The 11,206-nt window shown below is 53.2% G+C and overlaps 1 protein-coding gene across 1 annotated transcript in view; it reads left to right on the top strand.

Moving 5' to 3' along the window:
• Positions 1-1,707: 1,707 nt before the first annotated feature.
• ITGB2 (integrin subunit beta 2) overlaps positions 1,708-11,206 on the top strand; it is an 11,687-nt gene continuing 2,188 nt past the window's right edge. The window contains 13 exon segments of the mRNA XM_008640185.2: positions 1,708-1,878; positions 6,370-6,436; positions 6,751-6,839; positions 7,140-7,323; positions 7,513-7,683; positions 7,900-8,141; positions 8,467-8,622; positions 8,827-8,922; positions 9,062-9,151; positions 9,330-9,470; positions 9,715-9,899; positions 10,602-10,846; positions 11,105-11,203. Of these exon segments, the coding sequence (XP_008638407.1) occupies positions 6,373-6,436; positions 6,751-6,839; positions 7,140-7,323; positions 7,513-7,683; positions 7,900-8,141; positions 8,467-8,622; positions 8,827-8,922; positions 9,062-9,151; positions 9,330-9,470; positions 9,715-9,899; positions 10,602-10,846; positions 11,105-11,203 (1,762 nt within the window). The 5' untranslated portion in view covers positions 1,708-1,878; positions 6,370-6,372.

Here is an 11,206-nt window from a genome sequence, read left to right as displayed (position 1 = left end):
GCTGCTCAAGTGCATCCTGCATAAACCACAGCAGTCCTGCAGTTAATAGTGGGGAGGAAACACAATCCATGCTAGTAAAAATAAAAAGAGGAACCAATAAAAATAAAGGCAGTTAAAATAGGAAAGGGAATGTTTAACAGCTTAAAATGCTTACAAAACAGGCTGGGGAGCATATGTACTGTGACCAAGCATATCCCCAAACCCCTTTCACCTGCAATGCTGAAGGCCAAAGCTGCAGCAGAGCCTGAGGAACAGCTGGAAGGAACAGGGATATGGCAGCGAGCTTCAGCTTTGGCTGCAAGGACCCATGGTACACCCTCTGCTCCCACCATTCCAACTCCTGGGGCTCCCAGCTCTCCCACCCCTGTCCTGCAACCTTGAGTCAGCTGAAGCAAAGCGGTTGGACAAACCCCATGAAATAACTTAGGAGAAAAGATCCACTCGTTCAGGGCCTCATGCAATACAAAAGGAAAATTACGGCAGCTCATCTCATTGAACCACACTTCCTTCCTCCAGATCTGCAACCCCCACCACTGGCAGGAAGCTCCACCAACCTTCCCAGCTTCATCTACCACAGCTCACCCACTCCAGGCCTGGGGAGTGCTCTGCAGCATCCAGCTGCAGCCGTCCAGGCTGGGTGAGTGTCCCAGCTCCGGCTGGCTCTCCCACAGGCTCCATCCCCACCATATCCAGCATCAGCTGCTCCGATGCTCCTGCCCCACTGCCAGGACTACTGTGATGCTTTCCTGCTGCACCTGGCTGTGATGAAACCAAGGCAGGACTCTGTTGTCTTCTCTAATAAAAGCACCAATCCACAGAGCATCCATCAGGGCTTGGAAATTTTCCGCTGGCGCTGCAATCTCTTTTCTTGCTGCAAACATAACCCATAACTGTAACACAGCAGCTGGTGAACAGCACCAGTGTCTTATAATGCCTCAGGTTTCCCTGACCATGGCAGGGGGTTGGAACGAGATGGTCTGTAACATCCTTTCCAACACAAACTCTTCTGGGATTCCATGGTAATGCAACATGGTGACTCAACATCAGCTTGCTTGGAAGGAGAACCTACAAAGGAATTAACAAAGACCCACATTAATTACCTTTAAAAAACCCCTACAGTCCTGTATGTTTTCTAAATGACTTTTTTTTTTACTGTAGTGCCCTGAAGAGGTTAAGAGAAAATTGCCAGGAGCGGGTTCCTCTCTGTTCAGGAAAATGCTGCTGCTGGGAGGAGTTACTGAAACCAACACAAAAGCACTAAAAGGCTGCTTAAAAAAAATAAAAAATCCCCACACAGCCCTGAGGTTTGCCAGTGGACGGCGCCTGCATCCCCTGTCACGTGAAAAGGCCTGGCTACCCTGACACAAAGATTTCAGAGCTCAACCCACAGTCCGAGGGGAGCCAGCTCCCCATCTTCTCCACACCCAAGAGCTGCCAATAGCTCCCAAATGAACTATTTTCCCCCACTCCCAGCTTTGTTTGCCCACTGAGGTCAGGGCTGGTCCCCAACAGTGATGTGAAAGGTGAAAAGTTCTCATAAAGCTTGGGGGTTTGGGTGGGTCCCGTTCCTAGGTGCAGTGGGAGGGCTGCAAGCACCTGGGTATCCCAGGGAGACCAGCCCCAGTCCCACAAGGCCGGATGCTGTGGGTTTGGCCAGGTTGAGTGGGGCTGGCTGGGGTTTTGGGTGAACACGCCCTCCCACAGGCACCACTCTTGACTTCCTCTTCCCCTGCAACTGAAAGACAGAAATAGGAAGGAAAGATTGAGGTACGTCACAGAGCTCCTCATGCCCAGTTGCTTTTCCCAGCCAAACTTGAGAAGCTGAGACCATCCTCATCCCAGCCCAAGTACGGGACAGAGACGAGGGCTGGAGGCCAGGCGAGTACAGCATCTCAATTTTTATGCTTCTGTTCCTCCTTTCTTGGGGGGAGGCAGCCAGGCAACAAAGGGGTTTTGTAGCTCTGATGTTTCAAGGGCATTTTTTTTATAATTCCTGATCTAACCTCTGGCTACTTGAGTTCAGGGAGCTTCAGGGAGCTCGGCATTGCGTCCCTTCTGCAGGTGGGTCAGTCTGTGCAGCCTTTGCAAAGGCAGCTTGCGTGGTCTTGTAACAGTTTCGACTTTGGAGGTAGCATTGAGCTTGGAACTGCAGGTGTTTATTGTGGGGAGGACCCCAGACCTCCAAAACTCCCGTTCCTTGCCACCCCACGAGCTCGGAAAACAGAGCAGAGAGGGTGCAGTGTGCTCTTCCCACGCCCTCACACACAGCGCTGGGCAGGGTGGCGTGGGCTGTGTGCTCACCTGCAGCACCAGGGCTGTGGGCTGCCACACTCCTCTCCCGTGACCCTCTCTTCCTCTGGGCATCTCCCCCACTGCCAGTCGCAGGTTGTGGTGGGAAAGAGGGAAGTGGCATGGCAGCACGGCATGAGGGTGGCAGGCATGGCTGCCTGGAGGGCTCAGCACAGTGTCACCACCTGGAATGCCAGTGCACAGACCTTCCCAGGTGTCCCTGCACCCCTGTGGGCCTGTGGGAATAGCCAGGAGCAGGAGTGAGACCCTTGCTCTTCTCCTCCAGCTCTCTGTGTGCTACACACATCACATACTCTGCAGGTATGTGACCCTGGAGAGACCAGGTCCTTCCCAACATCTCAGTGGCTTTTGGATGCAGATGGAATGTGGGGTACTCCCCAGGTATCAGGGAAAGCAGCCTGGTCCCTGGTTTTGATGCTTTTTCCAGTGTCACAGCTACAGCTCCCAGCCTCCTGGCAGGTGAGAAGCAAAGATGTGAACACATGTGGTGACGTGACCTGTGGCCAGCATGGACACTGGAACAGGGCTGCTGCAAGTTGTGGGAAATCTCTAAACTGTGCATTTTGCTATCCTAGCTGTCTCAGCTGTCACATCCTGCTTCACACAGCGGTTTTGCACTTTTTTGGTGCTGCTCCGAGTGATCTCAGCAGGCTGGAGAGCGTGGTGTTCCCAGACTACCCACGGCAGGACAGCCAGCAGGCAGCCCTGTCCTATCCAAGCAGGACTCTGACCCCAGCAGACCCAGCAGCACAAATCCCCTCATTCCCTTACTCCCAGGGCAGGGCAAGGGTCCCACAGGCACCCAGGGACCTTGCTACTCAGAGCCAAGGGATGCCGCAGACAAGGTAGGGACTTGGTGCACATGGGAGAGAGCTCACCCCACAGATCTGTCCTCTGCAGGCACTGGAGGCTGCTGGAAGGAAATACATATAAAATATATTCATGTTTCCTATGACAGGACATGGGAATATATATACACACATATATTTTTTTATTTAATTCAATTTATTCTTTATATATTAAAATACGTTTACATATATTTATTTTTTATATTTTTTCTGTGGTTTATATATACAGAATATATATAAAAATACATATACACGGACACTGAGTGGGATATTCTGCATGGGCTGGGAAAGCCCTGTGTGTGACCACGTGTGTGGGATCTATCTGCATCACACAACTGAGTGATGGAAGGATCAGCCCCAGGTCAAGTGACATCCACTCTCCCATCCTCACCATACCCCACTCTGCTCATTTTCCTTCTGTGCTTGGGGTCTGGAGCTGCCCAGATTGCAGGGGTGGGAAGGAGCAGCTCTGCTGGGTGCAATACCTGGCATCTCTGTCCCTGCATGATGGTGACTCAGCACTAGGGATGCTTGGCAGTGTGGAGGAAGCACCCATGGGCACTGGCACTAGTGGCACCTCACCGTTACAGGTGGATGGTGCAAACACCACAGGATACCGGGCACGAGTGCATGTCCTTCCTTTTTGTGGGAAAACAGATGTTTAGCAAACCCCTGATGGGAACTTGTGGCTAACAGACTTCAAGACTCATCTCTGCTGTTGACCACTTGTTTTACTTATAGCAACAAGATCACTGCTGGCATCAACACTTCCCCTTCAGCCTTATTTATAACTCCCAGCTTGCTCCTCCATGCAGAAGAGCAGCTGGCTCCATCCCAACGGCAGCCCCCAGCATGTCCTGAGTGCCAGAGTGCCCCAGCTCTGCACCCTGCCTGCAGGCAGGACAGCAAGGACAGCGCCCAGCTTTTAGCTTATGCACCTTCCCTGAGGCCACCTTCACATCTTCTGGCTCACAGACCCTTAGGGGGCATCTTGCCCTGCAGCAGATGCTCCATTGGTGGCATATCCTGGTGGCTTCTGCACCTTGATCCCCAGCCACTCAAGGCATGTGGTGAGAAGAGCAGAGCACAGGGCCAAGAAGGACCCTGGTCCTGAGGTGCAGCTTTCTCCCCGTGATGCCACCATGCAGCCAGGAAGCAGAGCCTGGTGGCAATGTGTCCTGCCCTTAGCTGGGTTGCTCCATCTTGGCACCCCTCTCCCTACCACAGGATGAAGGTGGTGGTAAAGCTTCTTCCCACCAGGGCAGGAGGATGGACTATGTGCACCCCTCTGCTTGCCTGAATTTATGGGAAACAAGGGGGAAAAAAACAACTTCACAGGCAGAGCACATTCAGGAGACAAGACCCAGGACTAGTAGTGACTGCGAGTCTGGATTGAGCTGAAGGGATCATCAGGGGGGTTGGAGGAAATGCTGCTGAGGCCTGTGTCCGTGTCCTGCTCATGCAGAGTCAGGCTGAAAACCTGCTTTGCCCTCCTCTGAAGGCTGTAAGGAGGCAGACAAAGGCAGAAGCCCCATTAGTTCTCTTTGAAAGCCCTGCATCACATTATGCACTCACCCGCCCACACACCAGGGTGTAATTTCCCTCCATGGCAGAAGAGAAGTGTTGAACTTCCTGCTGCTGCTGTCTCCAAGTGTCAGAATGTGCTTCACACTCTTGTGACAAGGGCAAGAAACCACTGTGGGGGTGAAAAAGGTGTCCAAATCCAGCCCACAACATGAACCCTACTTTACAATACTTGATAGCAGCTAGCACTGGGGGTGTGTTGCGAGTCCCACAGTATTTCTGGAGTTTGGGAGCTTTAGGGTTGCTCTATTTTATGAGATGAGCCTGTAAGCAGGAAGTTCCAACCTCCAACAAGAACGAGGAGCTCACAGAGCTCTATCCCATCACCACTGCACACTTTGGCATGGCAGCGGGAATTAAAAACACTTGGAAACAGTGGGCAGGTGGAATAGCAGGAGCTCATTGAGTCCATGGGCTTGGTCCTCACAGCATGTGTGGGAACTTGTGGCTTGTAGCAGAGCTGGAGCCTAATTAGGCACATTTGGTCAGTCACACAGTCACTGAGTTCTACAGGAAACAAAGGCAGGAGCCACTTTTCTTTCCTGCAAGCTCAAACTCTGCTGGCAGCATCTGGAGGTGACAGGAATGTGTTGGGCCAGCTAAGCACAGGGACTGCATGTCACACAGACAGGGACATTGCAGCTGTGACAATAAATGATGCCCTTAAAATCTTACCAAGGGGGACTGTGGTGGTGGAGAGGAACTTGCAGAGGATCTTTTTGTCAAGAAGGGCTCTGGCCACCCGCCACAGGATGGTCTTGTGCAGATGTGGTAGAATGAGCTCTCAGGCCATGTCACCCTGAGGGTTTGGCCACAGAGGTGCCTTTTGTTGGCTGTGTAGCCATGCAGTGTTGGCTGTGGAGCTCTGCCAGGGAGACTGGATCCAAGGCAGGGTGGGCTTCCAGATGGCCCCTGCCATAACCAGTGGTGCCCACTACCCTAAGAGTCCTGCCACATCTCAAAATCTATACCACAGCTGGGCACCAAACCTTGCTGTGCAAACATTACCTGCTGACCTACCTAAACCTTCTCTCTGCTCTTGGGAGGAGACCAGACATCCTTTCAAGGCTGACCAGTGTCATCCTCAGCTGGTGTGGGGTCTTACAGAGGCTGATGAGCTAAGACTGGACACCCTGACGCCTCAGAAGGGGATCTGAGCAGCCCTGCATACTAATCAGCCTCAGTATCTTTTGAAGGTTTCCCTTGTTTTCTCATTTCCACGTCACTCTGGGCTGTTTATATGGCAAGTTCACAGGAAGGGGTGATGGCAGGTGACAAGGAGTGGTTCTTTTCTTACTCAGGGCTGCATCAGAGCGATTTTGAAACTGATGACCTGGTTTTCAGACACTGTGTCTAATATTGCTAAAAAGGGCAATGTCTGTTGTTCCTTTGTACTTTTGTGTTCCTTTTTCTTCTTTTTACAAATTCCTCTTTTTGACTTCCCCATGTTCATCCATGTTGCAAGGCCATTATACTGTCAGGGTTTGCTCCAGGGCTTTACTGGGGAAAGGTGTGACACAACAGTACTAATGAATGTGATCTCAGCACAGGCTGCCCAGAGAAACTGTGGCTGCCCTATCCCTGGGGCACATGCCAGGTGGTCACAAGAATGTTTTTTGTCTTGCAGAAAATGCCTCGTGACTGCTGCCTTCAGCTGCCAGCAGTGACCTGGGTGCTGCTGCTGGTGACAACAGGTGAGCCTGACCTGCCTTCTTCCCAGAACCTTTCATGGGCAGTGAAATAGGGGGGGGATCCCAAATGCTGACCAACAGCAGCGGGAACACAGCATTGAGAGGTGTGCAAAGGCCATATCCTTACACTTCCTGGGATCTGGAGTTAACTCGAGCCAGCCCAGCTGAAGGACAGCAAGGCAGTTGAGGGCCCTGCCAGGGCCTCCAGCATGGGTTTGAGAGGCAGGGCAGGCTCAGGCCAGCATGGGTGGCTGGTGCTGGGTGTCTGAACAGCCCCAACAGCCCCCCACACCAACTCTGTCTTCTCTCCTTTCCAGCCTTTGCCATGGAGTGCCCCAAGATCAAGGTGGGGACGTGCAAGGACTGCATTCAGTCTGGTCCTGGTTGCGCCTGGTGCAAGAAGCTGGTAGGTCCATGTAGCCTGTCTAGTTGTCACCCCCCAGCAGTCAGCTAACAGGCATCAGGACAGTTACCCTGCCTGCCTGGCTCTGCCTGACTTCATTGTGGGAGTGTTTCATGTCCTGCGTGGAGGATGGGGCCAGGAGGGATCCAACAGCCATGACCTTTCTCCATCAATACCCATCAAAGGTTTTCTTTTCTCCATCAATGTCCTGGAGACCTGGTTTGGGGGCCGGGCCATCTTGTAAGGTGCCTGTTCACGTCCTGCTCCTCTGATTTTTTTTCCTGCTGGCGTCGTCACACACAGAATTTCACCAAAGCCGGCGAGCCAGACTCCATCCGCTGTGACACCATCGAGCAGCTGAAGCAAAGGGGATGCCCAGACAGTGAGATTGAGTTTCCAGGCAATGAGATCAAAAGAACACAGGACCGTTCCTTAAGCAACAAGATACAGCTGACTCCACAGGAGGTGCACCTGAAGCTGAGGATAGGTATGCTCTGCCTGGCGTTCCCAACACCCATGCCAACAATGCCCTTCCACTCATCCCCCGACTCACCTGAGACACAGCAACATGTTGCAGCCTGCATTTCCACCCCTTTTCTTCCAAGAGAGAGGAGGGGTGGGTGATGGCACAAGCTGGCACAACATGGCAGCTGATCCCGCCATCCCTGTCCCTCAGGCCAGCCTGCTATGTTTGAGGTGAAGTTTCGCCGTGCCTTGGGGTATCCTATTGATCTCTACTACCTCATGGACCTCTCCTACTCCATGCTGGATGACCTGGAGAAGGTGAAGAAGCTGGGAGGGGAGCTGCTCAGGGCGCTGGAGAGCACCACCCATTCTCGGCGCATTGGTGAGCCTGTCTCCAGCCTGGCACAGCTGTTTGCTCCTGGGAAGAGCCACAGGGCTGGAGGGGGATACAGGAAGTGGGCAGCAGGTGTCCTCTGCCAGGTTGAACAGTGTGGCAGGGCAAGGGACGTGGGCATGTACACTGAGGCCAGTAAATTGTCCATGCCCTGTACCCTGTGCCCTGTGCTCTGTCCCTGAAACTGCAGTCTGGCTACCCTAGGGTTTGGCTCCTTTGTGGACAAGACAGTGCTGCCATTCGTGAACACGCACCCCGAGAAGCTGCAGAACCCCTGCCCCAATAAGGACAAGAAGTGCCAACCTCCCTTCGCCTTCAAGCACATCCTGTCGCTGACTGACAACGCCAAGCAGTTTGAGAACGAAGTGGGGAAGCAGTTCATCTCAGGGAACCTGGATGCCCCAGAGGGGGGGCTGGATGCCATGATGCAGGCAGCAGTGTGTGGGGTGAGTCCTGCGCCTGCCCTGCTGCCAGGAACTGTACTTGGGCAGGAGGGCTGCCACGCGCACGGGTGGCTCTGCCCCTCTCCAGGTGGGCTCTGGAAACTCATCCTGTGTAAGTTCTGATTTGGCAGCAGGGCAGGTCACTCTGGAGAGCACAAGAGAAAATTGTACCCCAGAGCCTCCTAACCCTGATCTCCCTTAACCCACCTTCCCTGTGCCCTCTGCCCCATGCTGTGGCTGACACAAGCCTTTGGAAAGGGCCACGCCCACTGGCACGGTCCTGCCAGCCCTGCTCAGGGACCGGGGCCACTCTCTGTGCCACTTGCAGGACCTGATTGGCTGGCGCAACGTGACCCGCTTGCTGGTGTTTGCTACTGATGATGGCTTCCACTTTGCTGGGGATGGCAAGCTTGGGGGCATCCTGACCCCCAACGATGGCAAGTGCCACTTGGAGGACAACATGTACAAAAGGAGCAATGAGTTTGTAAGTACCTGGGGGCTGCTCAGCATCTCCAACACCCACCACCTCGCTCCCCCAGGCAGAAAAGACCATGTCATGTAAAAAAGCCTGTTGCGGAGACCAAAACATCACCATAATCACCATAATTTGTGCTGCCACACCCAAAGTGTCTACTCTTCTGCTGGTAGGGGAGGTTGTGCTGAGTGTGGTATCCCTCTCCCCATCCAGGACTACCCATCTGTTGGCCAGCTGGTCCAGAAACTTGCCGAAAACAACATTCAGCCCATTTTTGCTGTCACCAGTAAGGTGGTGGATGTTTACAAGGTGGGGATATGTCAGATGGTCCAGGTCCCTCCATCCCCTTCCCAGGAGGACAGACAGAGCTGCGTGTGTCTCCTGCTGCTGTCTCCTGCTCTGCTGTCATGTGGTAGGAAGTGCTCACTTCTTTGCTCTCCACTGGCAGAAACTCAGTGAGATGATCCCAAAGTCGGCGGTGGGAGAGCTGAATGAGGACTCCAGCAACATCATTGAACTCATCCAAGTGGCCTACAATGTAAGTGCTGGAGCTCCCACCTCTCCAATGCCATCACCTGCACTTCCAGAACCACCCCAGGCAGCTGAGATCCTGACCTGTAGTGTTTTCTGGCTCTTTTTCCTAACCTGCAACCCCATACCCCCTTGGTTTGGTCTACTTTTGGACTGTTGGCACTCTCTCCACCATTTTTCCAAAGAACCTCTCCTCGCGGATCATCTTGGAGCATTCCACCTTGCTGGACACTCTGGATGTTAAATATGTCTCCAAGTGCAATAATGACAAGGACTCCACGGATGAAACGAGAGGCCAGTGTGACAATGTCAAGATCAATGATGAGGTATGTTCTCCTGTACCAGGAACCCCCTGCAGCTTGCACAGTTTCTGTTGCCCATCCTGTTTAGTGACAGGAACCTTGGGTGCTCTTCCAGGCTTTCTGTTTATATTAATTTAATGCCAAGAGTGTCCAAAATGCTATGCAATGGGGGGGATCCTCTGTTGTTCTGGATGTGCATGTCTTCAACCTAGGGCCGATACCACACTCTTAACAGCTGGGTGTCTCGCCTTTCCCTGTCCTACGCTAGGTCACCTTCAAAGTGAAGGTCACAGCCAAGGCGTGCATTCCAAACTATTCCTTCACCATCCGGCCGCTAGGCTTCACAGACACCCTCACTGTCCATGTGGCCAGCAATTGCGACTGCCACTGCAATGACCAGCCTGACCCATCCACTTGCAATGGGCAAGGCATCACCAAATGTGGGATCTGCAGGTATGTGCTGTCCACCCAAAACACAATTTCAAATGCTGCTAGAGCTGGGGAATTGCTGGGAGTGGGATGTTGGGCCAATCCAGGGCTGGGCCCTGTAGCTTTGCACAAATTTTTTTGTTCAGAGAGGCAGGTTTGTGCATTCTCCTTGGAACTGTCCCCTGTGTTCAGGAGGCAGGGGACACAATGAGCTGGCTCTTCCACTGAGGGAGGTTATGCTGCTTTCCTAAGGGTCTCAATCCATCCAACTATCCAGCCATCCATCCCAGTATCAAATCATCCACCAATCTACCCACTGAGCAGACACAGATTTCTGTAGAAATCTCTCAAAATCCCACTTCTTGGCTGCAGTTCACACAGGTCTTTAAGTGTAATTATTGCTTCATGGCCTCTCAGTTACAAGGAGAGGGAAAGACTGGGTTTCCTCAGGAAATACTCACATCTCCTTGGCAAGGGCTTGGAAATTATAAACGTAACAATAATTCTGGACATTTATTTGGTGTTGTGAATACGACTGGTGGAAAAGCAGCAGTTCTGACGTTTGCTCCCAGTCAGCCACCCTGCTCCGCCGTGGAGTTAGCACCAACATGGTGTCATTGGTTTTTGGTGAGGCTGTCCCAGATTTTCTCTGCTTTTGCGGAGGTCCGGGCCCTGTGCATGCCCCATGGCCACTGACCCGAGCTTGCTCCTCTCCTCTGGTGGCAGCTGCAATTCAAGATACACAGGGAAGAACTGTGAGTGCGACACCAAAGGCAAGACCAGCAAAGAGCTGGAGCACAGCTGCCGGAGGGACAACAGTTCGATGATCTGCTCGGGGCAGGGGGACTGCGTGTGCGGGCAGTGCGTCTGCCACACCAGCGACGTGCCTGGCAAGTACATCTACGGCACCTACTGCCAGTGCGACAACATGAACTGCGAGTTCTTCGACGGCTCCCTCTGCGGTGGCCCAGGTGATGTGCCTGGGACAGCTTTTCCAACTGGCCACTGCTTAGAAGAATTAAATGCCTAGGGAGATGCAGCCTTTTTGTGCCCATAACCCCAGTGGGAGGGTTTGGGGCTGCTGGGTCCCACCACACCAGCCTGTAGGACCTCCTTGAGCATTCTATGGAGGGTGGTGTGGTGGGTGCAGGGCAGTTGATGCTCTCCAAGCACGGGCAGAGGGAGGGTCACCTGGCTATCTGCAGGATCTGAAAGATCTTCTCCTGCAGCACGGGGGCAATGCGACTGTGGGGTGTGCAAGTGCCTGCCTGGATACGAGGGCAGCGCCTGCCAGTGCCAGCAATCGACAGATGGTTGCGTCAACATGCGCG

The sequence above is a fragment of the Corvus brachyrhynchos genome, unplaced genomic scaffold (genome assembly GCF_000691975.1).
Source record: "Corvus brachyrhynchos isolate BGI_N302 unplaced genomic scaffold, ASM69197v1 scaffold98, whole genome shotgun sequence".
Lineage (NCBI taxonomy): Eukaryota > Metazoa > Chordata > Aves > Passeriformes > Corvidae > Corvus > Corvus brachyrhynchos.
This window is presented reverse-complemented; position numbering and strand designations above follow the sequence as displayed.